The sequence below is a fragment of the Telopea speciosissima genome, chromosome 1 (genome assembly GCF_018873765.1).
Source record: "Telopea speciosissima isolate NSW1024214 ecotype Mountain lineage chromosome 1, Tspe_v1, whole genome shotgun sequence".
In the NCBI taxonomy this organism is placed as follows: Eukaryota; Viridiplantae; Streptophyta; class Magnoliopsida; order Proteales; family Proteaceae; genus Telopea; species Telopea speciosissima.
Genome location: NC_057916.1, coordinates 66788865 through 66811823, shown reverse-complemented (window position 1 = coordinate 66811823; position 22959 = coordinate 66788865). Strand labels below are relative to the sequence as shown.

At 39.6% G+C, this 22959-nt stretch overlaps 1 protein-coding gene across 1 annotated transcript; it reads right to left on the bottom strand.

The window, feature by feature from the left end:
- Window positions 1–12113: 12113 nt before the first annotated feature.
- On the bottom strand, window positions 12114–22327 carry LOC122672082 (serine/threonine-protein kinase D6PKL1-like). The gene is made up of 4 exons (XM_043869586.1): window positions 22155–22327; window positions 21079–21312; window positions 19744–21044; window positions 12114–13064 (listed from the first exon to the last, which is right to left on the bottom strand). Exons 3-4 carry the CDS (start codon window positions 20988–20990, stop codon window positions 12182–12184), a joined length of 2130 nt encoding a protein of 709 aa, XP_043725521.1. The 5' UTR covers window positions 20991–21044; window positions 21079–21312; window positions 22155–22327; the 3' UTR covers window positions 12114–12181.
- Between the last annotated feature and the right edge of the window lie 632 nt (window positions 22328–22959).

Below are 22959 nucleotides of genomic sequence, written 5' to 3'. Positions count from 1 at the left end.
AGGATTTGTCACTTATTTCGGGCTCATCGGGCTCCCATCCCTCTATAAAACACCTGGTGCACAACTCTTATGCCACCCCTATTGATTCATCTGTCATCTTTTGGACGCAACTCTATCATCGGTCATCGGGTTCCCATCCCTCCTTGGGAACCCTTCTTGATCATATTTTCCCAAGTTTTGCATTGGTTGGCGAGGCTCTTTCCCTTAAGCTTGGCATTCAATTAGCAGTAAAAGCATGTTTGACCCATGTTACTCTCCATTCGAATTGCCAGGTTATGATCATGCTTTTGGACCACCATTTGAGATCTCTACCAATATGTCTGATACTACTTCTACAGACTTACTTTGATTTTTTTTGCACCGTTTGAGATCTCTCTCTCTCTCTCTCTCTCTCTCTCTCTCTCTCTCTCTCTCTACGTTGTAGAAAGGCTGAGTTTTCTATAAATATTCTAGAACTCAGCATAATTATGTCTTTGTAATGACACAATACCAAAATGAATTTCTAAATAAGATATCTTTTTTAGGTCGTTATAATGCCGACATTTTCATAAAATAAAATAAATCTTTAAGCCATTATATATGTCATGCATGCTACAAAAATGATGCCTCTATTTACATGGATATTATATAGTTTTTCGTAATTGGTCTGAATAGATAGAGATATTTGTCATCTGGTTGGGCGGTACTATGTGTCTAAACCTTTCCTAACCCATAACCTGATTCGAGTCTAGCCTCTGGACGAGATCAAAAACCTTATTCATTTGAGTCATCCTCTTCTCTTTCTAGGGAAGATCGTATGGGTCTTAAACCCTTATCTAGGTGGCAAATCCAAAAGATAAAATAAATCTTTTTTACCCCTTTCTTGGTAACAAGTACCAACTATCCTTCAAAGAAAAGGGAGATGACGAGTGATCCCTGGGGTTTCTCTCACTTGCTATCTGGTGGCCCCCCAGTGGGAGACCCACACGACTGACTATTATCTCGTTTTGAGCTTTGGAGTTTCGATAATTCCTACCAGAGGATTGATCTGATTTCCACGAGATGTAATAGCAGAGTTAGCAGTGGAGATAACCGGAGAACTATCCATAGTGATGGAACAAAGATAACTCTCATGGTTGTAAAGCAAACCAGTGAGATCAACAAACGTGATAGGCTCAGGACGAAGATGTATAGTTGTTGAGAAATCTCAATAGTCAGGTCCTAGGCCACGAAGAGCAGCAAGCATAAGATCTTCGTCTACTACAAACTGATCGATCGCTGGAAGCGCATCAACAATAGAACTAATAGAAAGAAGATAATCAGCAACGGAGTTTAATCCTTGCTGAAGACGTTATAGACGAACCTTAAGATCAATAACAGGAGTTCACGATGAAGGTGCAAAAATACGGGAGTGAATGCTCCAGGCCTCATGAGAAGTAGAGGCACTCACGACATGGGAAGAGATGATCCAGCTCAATATGAGCTGATCTTGACAATCCCAGAGTACTATAGTTGTCGTAGAAGACGAAGCCAAAGGGCGTGGAAAGGATCCATCAACATAACCTAGAAGGTTATAGCCTCGAACAAGTGGTACGAACTACATACGCCACAACATGTAAATTGCAGAAGTGAGTTTGAGACTCAACTGTGGAGTTACGTTATGAGCAATTATCGAGGAAGATGAAGAGACGTCAGCGACTGAACTAATTTCTGATGGAGACGATGCCATGAGTGGAAAGAAAAAGCTCATTTGAGCGAAGGTCGCTCTGATACCATGAAGGAAATGAATTTCTTTATTACTGTTACAAGTGGCAAGAAAGGAATCAAAACTAACACACAAACATGAGCTGTTGAGGTTGCTTAGAGAGAGATAACTAAATGATTGTACAGAGATTTAAGGTGGTCTAGTATCCTTATCAAACCAAACCCACGAGCATGACCAATAGTCCGATCCTTCATGATTACAGCCTCCACCACATCCCTATAAGTTCTAAAATATACCTTTGGACGATCTTCATTTGTATCCCAAGTTGAGGGGGAACGTCTAGAGCTTTAATTTGGGTGGGATGGCTTGCAGTGTTTGAGTCATTGCCGTTGATCTTGCAAAGGGCATGCTCCAAGTGGATTGAAACACCTACACTATCGTTGTCAACACAAAGAACATTACCCAGAACTACCAACAGAGGTCTCACTATTTAAGGTGTTAGGATTTTCTGTGGGCTTAATTAATTATGCCATACCTATTGATGTGGGTCCATATGCATAAACCCTATTTGGAAATAGTTTTTAAGGATATTGGGGGTATAGTAGTCTTTTCCATTGTGGGGGTGGATTGGTTTAGGGTTTGTATTTATTATAAATACATGGTTAGGGTCATTGCAGCCTCTTAGTTTCATTCTCTATTCTTCTCACAATAAAGGGAGCCAAAGTGGGAGGAGAGGGTTGTGGAAGATCCAAACCGAGGAAGGCTCTCCTGAAGGAGGTTGCTATCAATTATTGTTCACGGGCGAATCAAGCTTTGAAGCTTTTCCTTGTTATTGTTCTTCACCAACATACGTGAGTGTCTGGTACACTTTATTTTTCCATTCTTTTATTCAATTGTGTTCTAGATCTCTGCATGGAGATTGATCCAGGTTCACAAAACCCAAGTATTTTCTAACAAGTGTATCAGAGCCATCCATACAGATCTAGAATCGATTGTTTGTATGTATGAGCACTTGAATCAAATTTTAACAACGAAGAACGAATTTTATCAGATTTTTTCGAGCGACCCCGTACTTGTTTTGGCCGCTGTTGGATTTTTTCATCGATGGAATATTAAAATTTTTATACCGAAATAAATCCCTCGGCAATATGAGCATTTCGGTGGGTGGATCGCCACCGCCGGGGACCGGACGCGCCTCCACGTTGCGGCCAGTGGCGAGTGAGATCCACTCGCTGACAAGGTTTTAAAAAAAAATGTAAAGGTTTATGATGTCATCATGATGTTATAGGGCTGACGCAAGGTTCTAAGACTCAGGTCTTGGTGGCATCTCGGCCATACCAAAAATCAAGTTGAGCCGAGATCTCGGCGAGTTGGTGCAATTTTTTTTTTTTTTACTCGGACCCCCAACTCGGTGGGTTTTACACATATTTTGGGTCTGAAACTTGGTATCTAGCCTATTTTAGGCCATTTAAACACAATGGCATGCCCAGATTTGCCAAAAAACAAGTTCAAATATGAGTTTTACTTTGGACCATAGGTTGGTAGGCGACGAGTCGTACTAAAAGTCTAAAACAACCTACTCTACATATAATTTAGTAAAACTTAACAAATTAGCAATCAAAATATTCTAATTAGTACATATCAATCAAAACATTCAAATAAAAAGTACATTACATCAATGTTCACTGAATTTGTTACATAAATATGATTGAGCAACTAATTCATCCCCATATTGATCCACAAAGAATTCTCATGTTATGGAATTGCTGTAGTGTTACACATAGTGTGACACAGCTGCCATATAAGTCTTTTGATCAACATATACCAATCTCCCTATCTTAGGGTACATGGGAGGCTGTTGGTATGAGGTGTAAGATCCACTGCTACTGTCATATTGAGTTTGAGGCATGTATGGCTGGTTTGGGACTGGGAATATGTACCTAAAACCTGACCCAGAGCTTTAACTGTCATACTCAGCTGCTGACTGCTCATACTGACCATAGGCACTATAATCAAAACCGGTGCTCTCCTGGCCATAGTTATAGCCATGATGATGCTGAGATGATTGCCATGACTGATGCTCACTAGTAGTATCTATACTCATGCTTTCGAAACTTGCAAGCATGGTGTTCATACTATTGTCATCATCCTGAGCATCTGACTGATGTGAGTGTTGGCGACCCTTCTTTCTTTTGTATGTTTTACGGTGGCCACCATGGTCTTGATCTTGAGTGGCATGAGAAAACTGAGACTCATCGGTGAAACGCATAGGGTCCCCCTGCTTTCCCACCTCATACTGGTATTGCTCGCGCATCCCCTCATGACGATCATCATAATAACCACCACTCTGCATATCGCCACCACCACCACCATCCACCATCACCATCACCACCATCACCATCACCATCACCACTGTCATCATCATTAGCAGTAGGACTTCCTACAGCAGGCTCAAAAGGTTTCGGTGACTCTGCATGTGCACGTCCCTCTTGCGACGGCATATAATCCTCAACGTCAGTGCCGATTACAGACGTAATGGTGGGGTCGGGCCTACCCCCAGGCTGATCCATATCAGGTGTACCACGATCCCTCACCCACTGGAATAGGAGATCCTCATCATCATCAGAGTCCTCTTAGAAAATGTTGGACAGTTCAATGGGTTCTTTATCATTGGCCTCAATTCCTTCACGTATGTGCCTCATCCTTAATCTCATATTGTAGTGCACATACACAAGCTGCTCTAGTCGTTTGCTACCTAACCTGTTCCGCCTCTTTGAATGTATCAATGAGAATGTACTCCAGTTGCGCTCACATCCGGAGGATGAACAAGTTTGTGAGAGCACTCTCACTGCTATCTTCCTCAGGTCGGGTGAACTTGTACCAAAAAGCACCCACCAGTCGGTTGCATTACAAATATAGAATAGTAAGAATATGTACATTCTAAAGAGATAAAATTATAATTCATAAATGTAATATCATGCCACCTACCAGGGTCTGACTTTTGTCCACCCTCCACTGCAGCTTGTCGATCGAAACTTGTTGAGGCCTCTCTGAAGTATTTGATCTATTTTCAATTTGAGGCATTAGTATTTCCTATTTAGTAATTACATTCATAAACTAACTACCAAAGTACCAAAGTCCTATACTCTCACCTCATCATTGCAAGCAGATTGTGTCTTTGGATTGAACTCTAACTTCTCAGTAACAGCTTGAACTGCCTCTAACAATTCTATGTCTAGCCTAAGATCATGGGAGTAGTGATACTTTGGATTCAAATAGTATGCTGATAAAGTAGACACCACAAATATGATTTGTTAGTGACTTAATGCCTTTGGATTTTAAATATGTAAATGTAAAAAAGTTATAACATTTAAAGTGTAAAGTATGTTGAATTCACCAGCTTTATGCAATGGATGACTCAAGTGCTTCTCCCACCGCTCATCAATGATGTTAGTGTAGGACTTTGCACTTCGAGGTATAGCAGCTCTAACCATTTCCTTCATTTTTTGGATGGCAGCATAAATGTGGGCCAAGGTAGGATTCTTCTCTGTATCAATCATCCTCAGTACTGCCACTGGCTCTAACATGGCAACCACTTCCCCAAGTCCTTCCAAAATCCATCACTTGCAATGGTCTGTTGTGCTGCCTTTGCATCTTCTGACTTAGAACCTTGCCAACCAAACCATTTTTCACTTGCAAACATAGACTTCAGACCTATCGCCTTAGTTTGAAAGCTCTTGAATGCAATGTAATTGGTGGCAAATCGAGTGACACCAGGTCTCACTAAATCTCCATTGCATTTCTCCCTCAATAAGGCTAAAGCATAAGAATGGTTGTACACAAAAGTTGTCACTTATCTTGCCATATTTACCACACCCACCACCAAAGTCTTTTTCCCCATGTCCTTCAGCATTAAATCAATAGAATGGGCTGCACATGGGGTCCAAAAGAGTCGGATCCTCTTACTCTTCTTATTCATCAACTTCTCTCCAGCCTTTTTAAAGTTGGAACCGTTATCCGTCACAATTTGGATAACGTTCCTTGGTCCTACCTCCTCCACCACTTGCTTCAACTCCTTATACAAGTATGATGCATCCTTTACATTATTTGACGCATCGATGGACTTCACGAATACAGTCTTTCCATTACAACTCACCATGAAATTTATGATGGATAGTCTAGTAGGTCCAATCCATCCATCAGCCATAAAAGTAACCCCATATGTCTCCCACATTGGCTTCAAACTATCAATGTAATCTTTCAGCTCTTGTACCTCCTGAGGCAAATATACATTGTATAATTCATGTGGTGAAGGTCCCTTCCATCCTGCACCAACCCTCCCTGCAACATCAAGGAATGCATTATAGTATGTTCCTTGTGCTACATTGGTTGGAATGCCATGGTAAAGCATGAACTTGCTAAAGGCTTTTCGTACTTCCTCTTGTTTACCACCAAATATTTATGGCATGGTTAGCTAGTAGTCATCTTGTTGCCTAAAAGTTGTGGGATCCTGCTAAAAAATGGGCTCTGAAGCTTGTACTCGTGGTCGGGTTTGGGGTCATGGTATATTTCTTATCCTAGTGCTTTTCTTCCTCTCATCTTCTTGCACTGGTGTAGCTGAGCCAGATCCATCAGCTCCTCTTGCTTGCTCATATGCTCTTATATTCTCAAAATGAAAATTTTGTCTACTCTCAGCCAAAGTCTGCTGGTAAATTCTCCATTCAGCCTCTAATTGAAACTCACCAGGTGGAAGCCCAATGTCAGCATCATCTCCGCCACGGACCTCTACACCAGTCCTCTCTAGTACTGCCTCATCAAACTCTTGTTGCATTCTTTCCCTCTCAGCTTTCTTTAATCTTCCTCCTTTCAAATGTTGTACCATTGCCACTTTCACTTGGATAGGAACATTTGGGTATGAGGCAACATCCTTGCCTGTACCAGACAAGTGTTACTTTAACCTAGTGGCTCCTCCAGATAGCAATTTTTCATAATAATTGAATTTGAACTTCTTTTTGTCTGCGAACATGGGGACTCCATGTTGTCATGCTATATCAGACATTGTGTAAAAAATATCTTATATTTTACATTGTTACATAAAAAAGCATGTATTAATAACCATGGATCACTTAAAGTAAGGTATTCAAAACTTAAAGTATGCTATTCATAACTCTTAAATGTAATGTCAAGCAACTAGAACTATGAAATAACTATCTCTTATTTATCCCCTAACCTTAGTATTTATTTCTTAATTAAAAATAATATTTTGAATTTTTTTTAAAAATATTTATACTTTAAAGTATAAGAAAAATATAATGTAATGATGTATTTGACACCATTTGAACTTTAATATTATGTACATATATGGTACATAATTTTTCATAAGCAATAAGTATTTTTCCTTAATATTATATATATTTTTTAATTTTTATAATATCTTTATTAAATCTAAAAAATAAAATAAATTTTTTAATAGGTGAAAATAAAAAATTAATCCATGGGGCTATAGAGCATCCCAAATAGTTTAACATATATGAAAATCATTTTCAAACAATCACTATTCATCCTATTTTTTTTATTTTCTTTTTTCAAATAAATCATTTATTTTTCCAAAAATTATAATAAAAAATTTAATAACTGAAAAATAAATCCAACTCCATCAAGTGATAGATCGGGCAAAGATGTTTAACATATATCAAAACCACATGAATCTAACAAGGATTACACAATTTTTTTTGAAAAAAATAGATTGGGGGAGAAATTAGAAAATACCTTTGAAATCCTACAAATAGCCAAATAGGTGATGATTCTTGGACTGTTGGAGTTGATTCTTCACTTTGGCACTTGAATCTCACTTCAAACCAAGCATTCCAGCCAAGAATTGAAAGAAAGAAGAACAAATTTGAGGGAGAGCTATTTTCCCCTTTGTTTAGAGACTTAAGAGAGCATGGACAGAACTATCGAGATTTTCGAATTCTGTTTATGCTCTCTCTTTTAATAAAATGGGCATATGGGTGAAAATGGGCTTTCAAAATGGGTAAAATCCATGTATGACCCAATACCGAGATCTCGGCGAGATATTGCATTTTCTCAACTTAAAAAACCTCAAAAAATCTGCATCGAGACATCACCGATATCTCGTCGAGATCTCGATATCTCGAGATCTCGAGATCTCGACTGAGAAAATGCAGTTTTAGGAACCGTAAGTGATCTCGTCTCGGGATCTCACGAAATCGAGAAACTCGGCGAGATCTCGCGAGTTCTTGAACCATGGGCTGACGTCACGATGACGTCGGTTGGCTTTACTTGTGGGGCAAGTTTGACCCGATCAAACCGACCTGACCCGATGGAAAAGGTATCTGGACCCATTCAACTGACCCAGGTCAAAGTCAAACCGACCTAGTCAACTAACCCGACTCGAGACTCGAGTTTTTTTACCCGTTTAACTGACCCGATGACTTGGCCCAGTGAACCGGGGCTAGGCCGGGTTAGACCAGTTCGACCACATTTGGTTTGTTTCGGATTGGACTGATGGCTTTAGATTGAACTGGTCAATTTGTTGTTTACAAAAAACCAAGAAATTCCAGAGGCCCGTGTGGGTTTGTTTGGATGAATTTTGAGGTACGGTTTTTTTTGGTACATCTGTTTTTTCATGCTCTTCGTTTTGATATGCAATTTGGCATACGTTGGAAAATCAGAGACCACAATTTTGATACTTTTTACGTTTTTCTATAAAACTTAAATGCATGTTTAGGTCAATTATTATTTGTTAATGCGCATGAAATTATAGTCAAGCATTATATGGCACATGATGGTCATTTAAGTACATTATTTTACTGTAATCCCACATGTATTAGCTGCGAAGTAGGATTACATGATATTATAGTGGAGTTAGGCGGGATCCACCACAGTGGCATGCTTAATTCTATTATAATGTCTTGTAATTCAAGGTTTTGTGATTAAAACTACAATGGCAGTAAAGTGGATAACGTTAACCCAAAGGTGACGTTGTCAAAGTTAAAGGCTAATGCACAAGAGATTGAGAGACATGGCCTAGGGATTTCTTATCACCCAAAGGTGGAAGAGATTTTCGAACGTCATTGCCGTCTCGCAGTAATTGCAATAAGAGGACCAATGCATTCCATCAACCCAAAGTGGATAACGTTAACCCGAAGGTGACGTTGTCAAAGTTAAAGGTTAATGCACAAGAAATTGAGAGGCATGGTCTAAGGGTTTCTTGTCACCCAAAGGTGGAAGAGATTTTCGAACATCATTGCCTTCTCGCAGTAATTACGGTAAGAGAACCAATGCATTCCATCAACCCAAAGGTTGAGAATGTAGTGCGGTTAAAACTCCAGTTTAACTAGTTTTAATTACTGGCAAAGATCATTAGATGTGGGTGTACCACATCAAAGTGTTTGTTGATTGATTGTTACAATGGTTGTTTATTTGCTTTAAATGTTATCACCACAGGATGGTTTCCAACCTCAGTTTTTTTAACTCTATCCCTGTTCTCTCTGGGGAAAACTATAAGAATGGCTTGAGGAGTTAAAACTGGTTTTAGGGCTTATAGATTTAGATCTCTATTTGAGGGAGGATAAGCCAACTGACCTTAGTGCATTTAGTATTGTTGAAGATAAAACTAATTTCAAACAGTGGGAAGATGCGAAAAGAAAAAGTTTGGCAGTAATTGAACATTCTATACCTAAGGAAATGCACGGCAGCATAGGATCTCATTCTCTTGCAAAGGACTATTTGGTAGCTGTGAAGTCTGTGTTTGAAGAAACCAAGAAGTTAGAGGCAGAAAATCTGATGACCAAACTTACAGGAGCAAAGTTTGAAGGGAATGGTAGCATGAGAGAACACATACTAGGAATGGTAACAACAGGTAACTAGATCAGGGAATTGGGCATCAAATTTGGCGATGACTTTTTGATCACCCTAGCTCTCAAATCTTTGTCGAAGGATTACAAGATCATGTACATTACATACAATGCGTTGAGCGAAAATGGACACTGAGTGAAATTATCAATGTTGCGATTCAGGAAGAAGGAAGGTTCAAAAAGAACAAAGTAGAAAGCGCCAACTTAACTGAGAACAAGGGAGCGTCTGGCAATGGTTTTCATAAGACTGGTAAGAGGAAGAACATGCATTTTGATAAGGACAACAGGAATAACATAGAATGCTACTGATGCAGAAAGAAGGGGCACATCTAAAGGGATTGCAATGCTCGCAAGGCATGGCTGGAAAAGAAGAAGGGTACTGGAGCATCTGGTCAGGAAGATTTCAAGCAAGGCTGAATATGATTTCAGAGTTTTAGACATTTATTTTAAACTATTTTCTATAGTTTGAACTATTTACTTTCTTTTAGGTGATACATTGCTTGTTTTGGTTAATTAGTGGGAGCTCAGTGGCAGCATGTTTTATTTGCTTAACTAGTATGTTAATACTTGTTTTGTTAAGCATGGATATTTATTAGACTGTATGTTGTTTTCACATTGTTGTGTATGTGATTGTTTGACATGTCAAAGTTAGGTGGTAATTGTCAAAGTTATGGGGCGGTAATTGCCAAGGTTAGATGTTAACAAGGTTGTGGCGGTTTGTCCAATGTCGGTTAACATAAAAGAAAGGACCTGTAAAGGGCGTAACAACAAGGTTGTGATCACAAGGTGATTGTCATGATTTTATTTTCCAATGCGATTCTGGTTAACAGATAGACTTGTATTTGAGACTGACAGAAAGTTTTCTACTGTATATTGAGGTGTATCTTCTGCTGTTGTTCGATATAAGTTGATTTGTTAACTGAATCAAGGATTCAAAATTATTATTTGTAGTGTGACTCACTGACCAAGCCAGTAGAGAAGTGAGTATAATTAATATAGCCCAAGTGGAAGATTGTAAGAATTTCTGGTGGGCTTAATTAATTATGCCATACCTATTGCTATGAGTCCACAGGCATAAACCTTGTTTGGGAATAGTTTTAAGAATATTGGGGGTATACTAGTATTTTCCATAGTTGGGGTAGATTGGATTAGGGTTTGTATTTATTATAAATACATGGTTAGGATCTCTGCAGCCTCTTAGTCTCATTCTCTATTCTTCTCACAAGAAAGGGAGTCAAAGTGGGAAGAGAAGATTGTGAAAGATCCAAACCGAGGGAAACTCACCTAAAAGATGTTGCTATCAATTATTGTTCGAGGGCGAATCAAGCTTTGAAACTTTTCCTTATTAATATTCCCCACAAACATACGTGGGTGCCAGGTACACTTTATTTTTCCATTCTTTTATTCAATTGTATTTTAGATCTCTGTATGGAGATGAATTCGGGTTTCAGAAAACCCAAGTATTTTCTAACATAAGGATCTTATGGCCGTTGTTGGATGGGCCGTTAAGACCATCATCACCACACTAGGCCCACTCGTCATCCAAATTATTGAGCAACTTCTCTTCTTCGCCACTATTTAATGTCAAAGTTAAGCCTTGCTGACAGAGGATTTGGGGTCCAATCTACTGTGGCAAATATTTGAGCCATTTAAATAAGCTTATCCAAACGAGCTGTTCAGGAAACCTTTACCCATTTTGAAATTGACCTATAGTATTATACCGTTACCCCATGTACTAGCAAGCAGGTAATAATACTATAAATGTCATAATATAACATATTGATTAATCCATGGTTTTAAAACTCAAAATTGGGTATGGGATCAGTCTGCGTCGATTCTAATTCAATTCCGATTCAAATTGGCCCAAACTCATCCATAAGAGGCTGAACTCAGTCATCATAACCGGGTTCAAAGAATCGGGTTTAATCAAAATCCGTGGAATCAGGCGATTCGATTCAACAAGAGTTTTAAAACCTTGGATTTTACCATGTAATGTATTGTATTGTATATTATACAATATATATACTAAGCTATTAAATATATCATTTTCATAGCATAGTTGTACATCATTGATTCTGATACAACTTTAAGACTGCTACTTTTTCACGTACAAAATTTTTTAGGCTAGATCCTATGGATGAAGAGATTCTCTTTTCACCATGGGTGAAGAGATCCTGGATCCAAACATATAAATTGATTTACTTGGGAACTTAGATTAGAGTTTTGTTGGGGGATCAAAAAGCATGAGTGGATGATCGTACAGTACTGAAGTTAAGAGAACCCAAAATTATTCCAAGAAATGTAACAGAAACAGTTGTTACCAAATGTGGAACATTCCTTGGGCAGTATTCCTGGGAAAAAAAAACAACAGTGTACTACCCTCCGACCAGAAACCCTGATTTAGAAAATCAAACCAACAAGGCATGCAACAGCCATGAATTTGAGATGGAATAGTGTATAGCATGACCCATCAGATACAGCAAGGGCTGGGAGATTTTGGATCCGGACAACTCTCAGATGTTAAAGCTTTAAGTATGACAGGGCAATGAAGGCAAGTTCTTTATAATTTAACAAAACATGCCAATACAACCGATTAAGAATCATGATGATCCAAATATTAGAAGAACTCGAAGTCCAGATACTTACCCCCGGACTTCATGTCTACTCCTGCCATCCTCTTACTATTGCTCCCCACCCCAACAGTATCAACTACCCCGAATTTCCCAGGCAGCTCAGTCTCCACTGGCCTTGGCACCTCAGGTGGCGTGCTGCACCTTATTAGCGCCCAGTTCACACCTTCAAAGAATGCGTGCTGCTTGATCTCAGTTGCTCCCCTCTTCACCCCAAGACGGTGCTGGGGCTCCTTCACCAACAAGCCTCGGATCAGATCTCTGCTAGAGTAACTGGTTGCGGGTGCGTCTGGAAATCTCAACTGCTGGCCAACCACATTGAACAGTGTTGCACGATTTCCTGAACCCTTGAATGGGGTCTTTCCATATAGGAGCTCATGCAAGAAGATACCAAATGTCCACCAATCCACAGCACTGCCATGACCTTCTCCCTTTATAATTTCTGGGGCCAGATATTCATGAGTTCCAACAAAGGACATGGACCGGGCTGCTGTCGGCTCAGCTACAAGCTCTGGCAGGGTGCTGGCTGGCTGCCCAGTCTCAGCCCGGGGCTTTCGAGTTTTATTCTTGTTCTTCTGAGGAAAGATCCGCGGGATAAAGCATGCTGGTTGGATGCAAACAGAAGAAGGCTCAATACATGCTGGCTGAACACAAAATGCACCGCCTGCTGCCCGTTTTGAGGGATCTGACTCAAATGAGGAAGTCTTTATCAGGGTAGGTGAGACTGCACATCTTAGGGAGAGATCAAAGTCTGACAGCATTATGTGGCCATCATCACGGACAAGAACATTTTCTGGTTTCAAGTCCCTGTAAACCACTCCCAACATGTGGAGATACTCGAGGGCCAGAAGTACTTCTGCTGCATAAAACCTGCTTAATGAAGGCCGAACAAGTTATATGTGCAAGGTTAAGAAATAAATGAATAAACAAAGATATGAAGAATAAATAATTAAAAAATATATAGAAATAACAGAGAACTAAAGGCAGAGGTGTGGAATTAAGAATGGAGGTTTCCTTCAAGCTTCAAAGGAAGATTACTTCAAACTTACTCCATATTTCGTTTAAAAAGATATTGTAAGTGATAGATAATCATCATTAGATGATGATAACAATGAAATTTAAATCAGTCCTAATGATTAACTGTCCTTAAATAAAACAACACTGGCCAACTACAGGATTTAGGAATTTAGGTGTTAAAGCTGATTACGAAAGTGGAGAGTACGCCCATGCTTTTTCCCAACCCTTTCAATAGAACAGCAGCATAAAAGCTTTTCAGCTTTCACTAAAAAAATATTGCAAAATTGAGGTCATTGAGAAAGTTCAAGAGATCCTAGCCAAACTTTTAAGTTTAAATTTTCACAAAAAAAGAAAAGAAATATACCTTCATACAATTGATGCATATGGTTGTATGAGTTAGCAGTCACATAAGCGCAGAAAATCTCCTCGGAAATATCTTAAATTAACAAGAAAATAAAACAAAAAGTCATTTCCCATTGAAAATGACTCCATCATAGTTATTGGCTGATTTCACAGGTCGAGAACTGGCTAACATGTTAGTTGGCACTCTTTCGGAGAATGTAATCAGACGGCCTGAGTAAGTACTGTGGGCCCTCTCCTTAGTACTGGTGTTTATTGTAGCCTTTCTTAGATTTGGCTTATTTTTGCCCCAGGCAGTTCTCTTTTGTCCCGTTTTTGCTATATCAAACCAACAAGTCCCTTGTATATTCCATATGATCCAGTCATGTCATTAAGATGCCATAAACTGCCGCTCCCCAGTCGGTGCCATTCTCTGATGATTATGAAAATTCAAGAGAACTAGAGTAATGGCCCCAATGCCAATTAGACTGTAACAACTGCTCCAAGAGAATATTCTGTATGCCATGCTGAATTGGTCCAAAATTCAGATGGTTAGGAATTGCTAGGACCACTTATGAATTACCTGATTCAGAACAGCCAAAAAAAAATAATGACAGATGCTCTTGACTAGGTTTTATCATCATTTAATGGTATCAATACCAATACCTCTCCTTGTCTGAAGAGAAGAGATAGGAGGGACTCAAAACCATCTACATTTGTGGGAAAACCTTCATCCTCCTTCCTAGCCCACCCACAACCCATAAAAATATAATTCCTATAGTAGAGATGAGTTACTATTAGCAATCCAATGAAGTCTCTGCTAATGCTATTGCCATCGCCTTAGTCTCAACTCTTTAAGTTTTGATGCCAAATCACTTCTTCCCTTCAAAGAATCTTAGAAAATTTACTTTCAACAGCCATCTCCCCTGACATTCCTTTGGTTCGAGATCTTTCACTTATTTTCAGTTTTATTATGTCCACTAATCTCATGAAGGATTCTTGACTTTCCCTCTGCAATAAACCCAGATTACTTCTTCAATCTTCAATAGATAATCTCATATGCATAAGCAAGCCTTATTTAAGACAAAAAGAAACAAACAGCCAGCCATACTATAACATACAAGGGCCTAAAACTGAATGATACAAACGGATACCCTAAATAATCTTTACAGAAAAGTATTATTCCAGTTTATCTTAACTATCATCTTGTAGCATATAAACTCTTTACCATAGAAGCCCCAAAACCACGATGGCAATTGCCTTCACAAACCTGTGTGCTGGTTCCACTTAACCATTGAATAATCAACAACTTTTCTCCAACCACAAACTCCATATGAGAGCCATGAGCTGTGATATCCAAAAAATTTCAAGGCTATAAAAGGTCAGTAGAAGATGGATCTTTATTTCAGCTCGATACTGGAGCAGAGCGAGCTGCATACCGGTGGTCCAGGGTTTGATTCTATTATTCAGTAAGGCTATTCAATAGGATTAACCGGAGATTGGCCTACCGCACATAATCTCATGCACTCATTTAGCCATGACACATGAGATAGAGCTAAGTTTAAGAGATCAAACATGCCTCATGGGAAAAAGGAGAATGAATCAATAGGTGAGGAACAGTCGCAGTGTCCCAAAAACACAGACAACAAGCATTTGAAATAAGAAATATATTTTTAGATCAATTTTCTTTTCACAGATTTAAATTTTCTTAAAAGGAAACAGAAAACCCCTTGAAATCAGATGGTTGAAGGTAAAAATACAATTTAGAAAAGTAATCCAAATACAAAATATGGAATGCCTTTCAACATGAACTTCCCTCCCTCAACACCTCTTTTTATTTTATTTTCTTTTCTTTTCTTTTATTTTATTTTGTGGTAGGGGGGAGGTTTCTTGATGCAGCCACCATAAGCCCAATTGATTTAGTGCATATAATTAAATATAGAAGACCAAATTTAGTAGCTCCTTTCTCAGCTAAGTCATTCAATCAAAGCCATATGGAGATGGTAGCATATGGGATGGCACTGCTTAATTTCTACCATTGCTCGTTCAGAAACGGGGTGTAGTCATTATCCTGATCATTTTTTGTGATTTCCTGTACTTAACCAGGAAAGGTTAATTCACCCATTGAAGGGTTGGATGGAACAACCACAACACCCCCCCCTACCCCGTCCCAAGGGCCCCTTCACCATCTAGTGGAGCTCGTGGAAGTAATGAAAACTTCATACAGTGTCATCCAATGACATTCTCTTTTACATATATTGTGTTCCATAGTTGGGAGACTTCGAGGGAAATGTCTTCCACTACTTTTGCCATAGGAGACCTTCCTTCCAATGGCATTTCCTTTCACTTTCAGGTTGTGAGCCAGGTCCACCAGATTGCTGATGTATGTGCCACTGGATGGAGGGTTGGGGGCTATCTAACCACTACGCTCTCATTGTATCCTTGTTTCCTGCTTCCATTTTCTTTAGAGAAAATTACATCCCCTTCCCCTGTACTTTGCCCTAATTAAACAATCCTCCCCTCTACTTTCAATTATTACTCTCCCTTCCCCTACAGTATATAATCTATTACAATCAGACCCAGGTCGTTAGTGTCCGTCTGTTAAGTCGTGACGTGGCCAAGGAGTAAAAATTTCAATCCCCCAAATACCCTTCTTTCTTCTTTCTTCTTCTTCTTCCTCCTGCAACTCACCCACCCCCATCCCTCTGCACCTCTGAGTGACCAAACATCTCCGCCTTAAAATCTTGATGGCAATTTATCTTTCAATGACCTCAAGCTTCTGTTCTCTCAGTCACGCAGTTCACACAAACAGGAAAGGAGGAAAACAAGAAAACACGTCAGAATCGCCACAGCTCCGACGAACTTACCCTCACACTAGCAATGGTCTTCACCTTGAACAACCTCTTTATCAGGCTAAGAGAAAAACCTGATGCCTCATCATCATGTCATGATGATGAGCTCTCTTGCTGTGCTTCAGCATCTCTTCCTCTTCCCCTTCCCCTCAGAAACAGAGTTCAATCCAAAACCTTCTTCTTCTTCCATATTGTCAAAGGGAGATATTTTACCCTTTTCTTGAACAAGTAATGGTTGGTTTAGTGTTTGCTGGTTGGACACATCATTTAATGTCACTACTACACATGGTGCCTTCTTGTCCTCCTCAGCAAGACAAGCTCTCTTATAGTTGCTACCCCTCAACGCACCCTCTTCATCCTCCACCGCTTCATCATAGACAGCATCTGACCATCTGAAGAAATCTACTACCAACTTACCACTGTATTGTTGGTTAGGCCTTTGCTGCTCTGATTCCTTGTTTTCAAACAAGACCGTCCAGAATTTCACTTCAATTTAATAGTGAGGCCAGATTTTCTCAGCTCCCCTTACATCTAATATTTGGATAGCATCATTGCTTTCAAACGGAAACCCATTGAAATGGTGTCTGTAGATTAAATCTCAAAGAGTGAGTTCAATGTCCTCAGCTCTAATCGAATAGCGACAGGAAGTCTTATTTACTTTCCCATGGATACAAGCCTGAATTTCAAAAGTGACGTTTAAACTCTGCATCGATCATTTTCTCATTTAACTCTATTCCTCTGCTGCCCTTCCCCTGGTTACTCTTGAAGGTAATCCCCACCATCTGCAACTCTGTCACACTGCGTACCGTGTACCAGGAACTGCTACTGTCATCATCTTCATATCTGTCTCCGTCAACGTTGCCAATAATGGGGCCTGGACCGATCTGATGAAGCCAAAGAGCATGGAGAAGGGTAGGCAGTTCTTGGTCGAGCTCCAAGGCGATGCGCGGCGAGAACGGCTTGATCGCAGAGGGAAGTGGCAGTGATGTCGTCAACAATGGGGCGGGATTGAAGAGGGGTGGGGTGAGTGAGTTGCAGGAGGAAGAAGAAGACGATAGTGCAAGGGTAAAAAGGTCTTTTCAAAACTATAACTAAGACCAGGCTAACAACAACAGTTAGAGGGGGTCCGAGAGTAATAATTGAAAGTAGAGGGGAGGAATGTTTAATTAGGGCAAACTACAGGGGAGGGACATGTAATTGTATCTATTCTTTAATAATGTTTCTACTCTTCTTCACACCCCAACCCACCCCAACCAAACTCAACCCAAAAAAAATTAATACAGGGTCCTCACATTGAATCAGCTTAAAAAGGGAAGCATGAGCCTACGTAATAGGTGCATCATATGTTGGTTTGAAGAGGATTTCATACCCTTTCATCCACTGCTAAGTAGCAAGTTTGGTATGGTGGTTCTTCAGCTCATGTTTTCAACAGTCAGGTCCTTCCCTCCCCCCCCCCCCCCCAGCAAATGTTTCAATGGCACACTGCTTGATGTAGAGAATTTTAAGATGCAAACACAGTATATTTCCAGGATAGGTATAGAGCATTTCATGAGAAAACGGTGCAGATTGTACAGAAACTTTGTCTCTCCCTGTTTCAGTTGTTGGGGAAATCTCTGCTCCTTATTTCTTTTTCTTTTTTTTTGGAAGAAGGTTTCTCTGGTCCTTGTCTACTTACACTTGCACAAGTTCATAATATTAAAAAGGGTGTACCCAGTGCACGAGGCTCCCACCACTGCGGGGTCTGGGGAGGGTCATAATGTACGCAGCCTTACCCCTGCACAAATTAATAATACATATGCATGTTTCTCCTTCTGAACAGAAGGAAGAAGAGGAAAAGGAAAAGCATAGCACTTTGCACTTCCCAAGAAACACACCTTCAAAAGAATGAACATTCATATAACTAGGACTCTTTTTAAATAAATTGCCTACTGTTTTACTCTCATAAGGAGAAAAACTTCTAACTGTTTCCAAATTTATCCTCCATTATTCTCCTTGAGTCGAGGGTTGTTAGTTTCATGTGCTCCAGATGTTGTGAATTACTTTGAGCTATCCACTGTTTGACACTCAGATAGGCTTTTATTTGATCCTTGTTTGTTATTTTAGAGTTAGAATATCAAGTTAGTGCAAGTGGCTTCTTTCACCCTTTGCATGTGATGATGTGTTGGGATCTTCACTTTTGTAGCCCTTTGCGACTTGTCATGTCATAGGGACTTATCCCCCTCCTCCCCATGTGTTTTTTGTGATTGGTGTGGTCCTTGAACCTATTCGGTACCATTAATGTGCTTTGAAAATATCAATTCATAGAAGGTCTTCTAATGCATTTGATCTTTAAGAAAGTTTATAGTGGCATTAGACTCAGATGGCCTCGAAGGAGACAGACATTCCTAAGAGTCCTGACTGGGTTATCAATGATGGAATTGGGTAGAGAAACTGAAGAATCTAAAACAGAGGTTTGTAAAAGCTAAGTCAACCAGTGGAGCAGAATTTAGTTAAATCTGTCAATCCTGAAGCTATCAGCGATATCCATGGAAGGTTATTTAATCTAAAAGGTTTAACTGAATGCTGTAAATCTCCATCTCAAAAGTCTGATCTGATGAAAGGAGTGTATTCACAGGTTTATTAGGACTCACAATCGATGTGGGATTAACACTCCCCTTGGGTAACCAATGAGGGACTATTCTCCCAACATTTGCCTTGCTCATGATGTGGTTTTACTGAGTGGCAAGTTCTTTCTACTTGATCAATGAAGTAGTCAGGACAATGAAGGAGGTTGTACATGATGAGGTGGTCCTGGGATTTGATGTGGATTTGGTGACAACATACTTTGCAACATTAGTAGTAGTTAATGCAATGATTTGGTACACATAAAAAACTAGATGCAGAGTTGCAGACAAGTATTGACAAGATAATCTTTAATCTTTCATGAATCTAAAGAACAAAAAGGAAAGAAAAGGGTAAATATTTGCTTCTTGGAAAAAAATTCACAGAAGAGGTATAATGGAAGAGACATATAGAAAGCACTGTGGGTGAGCTAGCCGATCAAATCACAGGGTAGAAAAATGTAGCAAGAGTTATTTTAAATACGAAGAACGATGGGTCTACTCACTTAAATACCCCTAAATACTTTCCTGCTCATGAAATTGATCAGGTGAATCACCCTTAAAAGAAGCAATCATTTTCTTTTACAAAAATGATCGGGTTTCTCTCAACTTAACCAGGAGGGGGGGGGGGGGGACATGACCTTAACTTCAATACATAAAATAATGATAAAATACCAAAATGTTAACAAAGGGAAGGGCTTCGAAAAAGAAACATAGAAAAAATTTCCTTATAAAACATACCGTGCAGCATACTCGGAGAAGTGTTTCCCAGGCTGCCGCTGCCTTAAAGTGTGCAAATCACCTCCTGGACAATACTCCATGACCAAACATGAGAACCTATCTGTCTCAAAGTGTGTGTATAAAGTTGGAAGGAATGGATGGTCCAGCAGCTGCAGTATCTCTCTTTCCGTTTGAGCCCTTGTCAATTTCTTCCTGCTCGCCAGTGAGGCCTTGTCCATTACTTTCATAGCAAAATAACATCTGGTCCCACTCAATTCAGAGAGATAAACACTTCCAATGTCACCATATCCAAGCCGTTTGAGTAACCTAAAGTGACTCATACCCAATATTCCGTCTCGGAATCTTACAGCAAGAATGGCCTTCCACCTAGGATCATTTCCTTTGTGAGGCTTATTAGCACTCCCAGTAATATTGCTCCAATTACTGTCATCGCTAAGGCCACTGCTATCACTTGCACGGCTAACACTAGTTTTTGCACTTTCAAGTGAGTCTCCTCTGACACTCCCTTTAGCACTCTCACAGTTCCTTTCCATACTAAGCATACCATCACTAGTAATCCCATCACTCCTGTATGTACTAGTACAGCTGTTGACAATGCTCATAGCAGTGACAACACCAGTACTGTCAATGCTACTATGAGGACTTACATTGCCACTGGGAGGCAAAGATGCATCCCAAACACATTCCTTCTCCTCCGAATCTGGTGGTAAAAGTGTGTTATCTGTAGTTTGCGATGCACGAGGAACTAAAACTGGAGAAGATGATGTACCCAAATCATTATGTTCTTCAACCAGGCTTTCTGCAGGTGAAAGAATTGCTGTATTTGATTTCTTGCCAGGAACCCGGAGGGAAAGATCCTCTATAAAAGGACCCTTCATGGACAAGCTTTTCACCAAACGTCCAGTCTCAGATTTGTTTTGACCAATTGGTACATAGACAGTTCTCATCAGATCGGTGTCGACTGGTTCAGGGGGATGACTAGCCCCAGCGAAAGAACTAGAACCACTTTCTTCACAGGAATCTCCACTGCCCTTAAAGAACACAACATCAGGGGTAATCTCCCTTGGTTCTTGGCGAGAGCTTTTCCCTTTCCATGCTTTCAATAGAGCGGGTGAGTCTGAACTTTGAGATCCACGGGCACTGGATGGACCCTCTTCCTCTCTTACCACATTTCCACGTACAATTGACAACTGACCCACCTCAGGCAATTTCCTGGGAACTGTTTTTGATTCAGGAATCCTCTCCATTTCAGATGATTGTATATCATTACATGGATCTTCGCATTAAAGCACCAAACAAGTGCTACAAATGGAAAACCATTTTATTTTGATGAGTACTCCACTAAATTCTCTTCTTTCTTCCTTCTAGAACCCACAGTATTTCTTCTTTTTTCTCTAAAGCAGTGAAGTACTGAGTAACAAATAAGTAACTCTAGTGCTAGCCTTCTCGAGCAACACCACAGAGAGACTTGAAGCCTTTATCATCCTATAACTTCCAGAACAATGAAAATTACTCACTAATATATACGCAATTATGCAAGTAAACCAAATTCCTTCCACATAGAGAAACCTAGGAAGAAGATAAAAAGCTCATCAAAATAAATAAATTGACTCTGGCTTCGATTAAATTGACTAATAGAGTGGAAATCAGCATAACAAAGATCCAATGGATAAACAAGTTGAGATCGAACAGGGAAGACAGAGTCTTAGTGAATCAACATAAAACCTAAACACACATGATGCATACATAGTTTCCAAATGCAAGAGTATCTATAGGACACAGAAATCAGCTAGGAGCCGGCCAGAGTTCAATCAAATCGGATAAGAGAATAAAGACAGTACAAAATCACATCCAGTACTGGCCTTATGAAGCACTGAACAACTTCCAAACCACCGAAAACAATCCTCTAATTCAAAAAAATAAAATTATCTTTTTCTAAATCTTAGCAGGAAAAAGAGTAAAAGCAAAAAATGGCTCTTGATCCTTACCTTAACTCACAACCAAGTAAGGAATTGAAACTTAATAAAATAAGAGCAAAAGTGCTGGCAAGTTAAATTAAATTAAAAAGAAGAAAAAAAAAAAAAAAAAAAAGAGTTAGGACACCGAGAACAAAAGCAGGAATACACCCGAAGCACAAAAAAGCAAAATGCGGTAATATTTCAACGTAAACAGTCCCCATCAAGACTCAAGAGTAACATTCCGCAGCTAGATCCTTCAGAACCACGCTAAAACTTATAAATAAAAAAAATAAAAAAAAAAGGGGGAAATAACAAGAATTAAACAAAAAAAAAACTAAAGATCAAGAAACCTCGGAATCCAATCCAAGAACATTATGAGAAAGAGGAAGAGTAGAAAAGGGGAAGAGAGAAAGAGATGGCAGCAGGGAAGTAGACAAAGCTTGAAACACGCACCAGTCAATAGTGAAGAGGCTCTCTCTTTTCCAGTCATCTTGTTGAATAACGGTGCATGATCTAGGGTTTTCAGAGCTCGAACTGGGGTTCAACGGAGCCAGAGATGTACCACTCTCTCAGTCCTCACAAATCTTTTTTCTAGTGTGAGAACGAACTAGAGAGAGACACAGAGCAAGACTTACAAAAGAGAGCTGTAGCTGGAGCTCTCGCTTTTGGCTTTTATTTTTTTTTTTAAATGTTTTTCTGAAATTGAGTAGTACTTTCATTTTAAGTTTGAGGTCTGAGAGTCATGTGTAAACATTGGATATTACCGCCGAGCAGCTGGGAAAAAGCAGACACTTTTGCGGTTTTGGTGGGGGCCCACTCTCCCAATACGCAGTCTTTTTGGGTCCCACTTAGTTGTAAAATGGGCCTGACTTCTGTTCCCTCTTTGCGCTACACTTCTTTTCCCGAATACAAGAGAAAAAACCAACCCAGTAGGATGGCCTCACCAAACAAGCCCTAAAGCGTTGTAATGAAGAGAAGAAATTCCAATCTTAAAGTAAAGCATCTCCCTTGTGGCTGCCTTCCTTAATTTCTCCAGCCTTATACTGAGATATCAAGGGTGTGTGTTATTTAACCACCACCCCCCCCAAAAAAAAAGGCTGTGTTCTTACCCGGAAAAAAAAAAAAAACTGTGTGAAAAGTATTCTTACAATGTTTGAAGAAGATAAAAATTGAAATTGAATTCAAAGAATGCATACTAAACGAAGCCCAAGTATTAATGGAGGAAGAGTAGTGAATTTTATTTTTTTTTTTGGCTCAT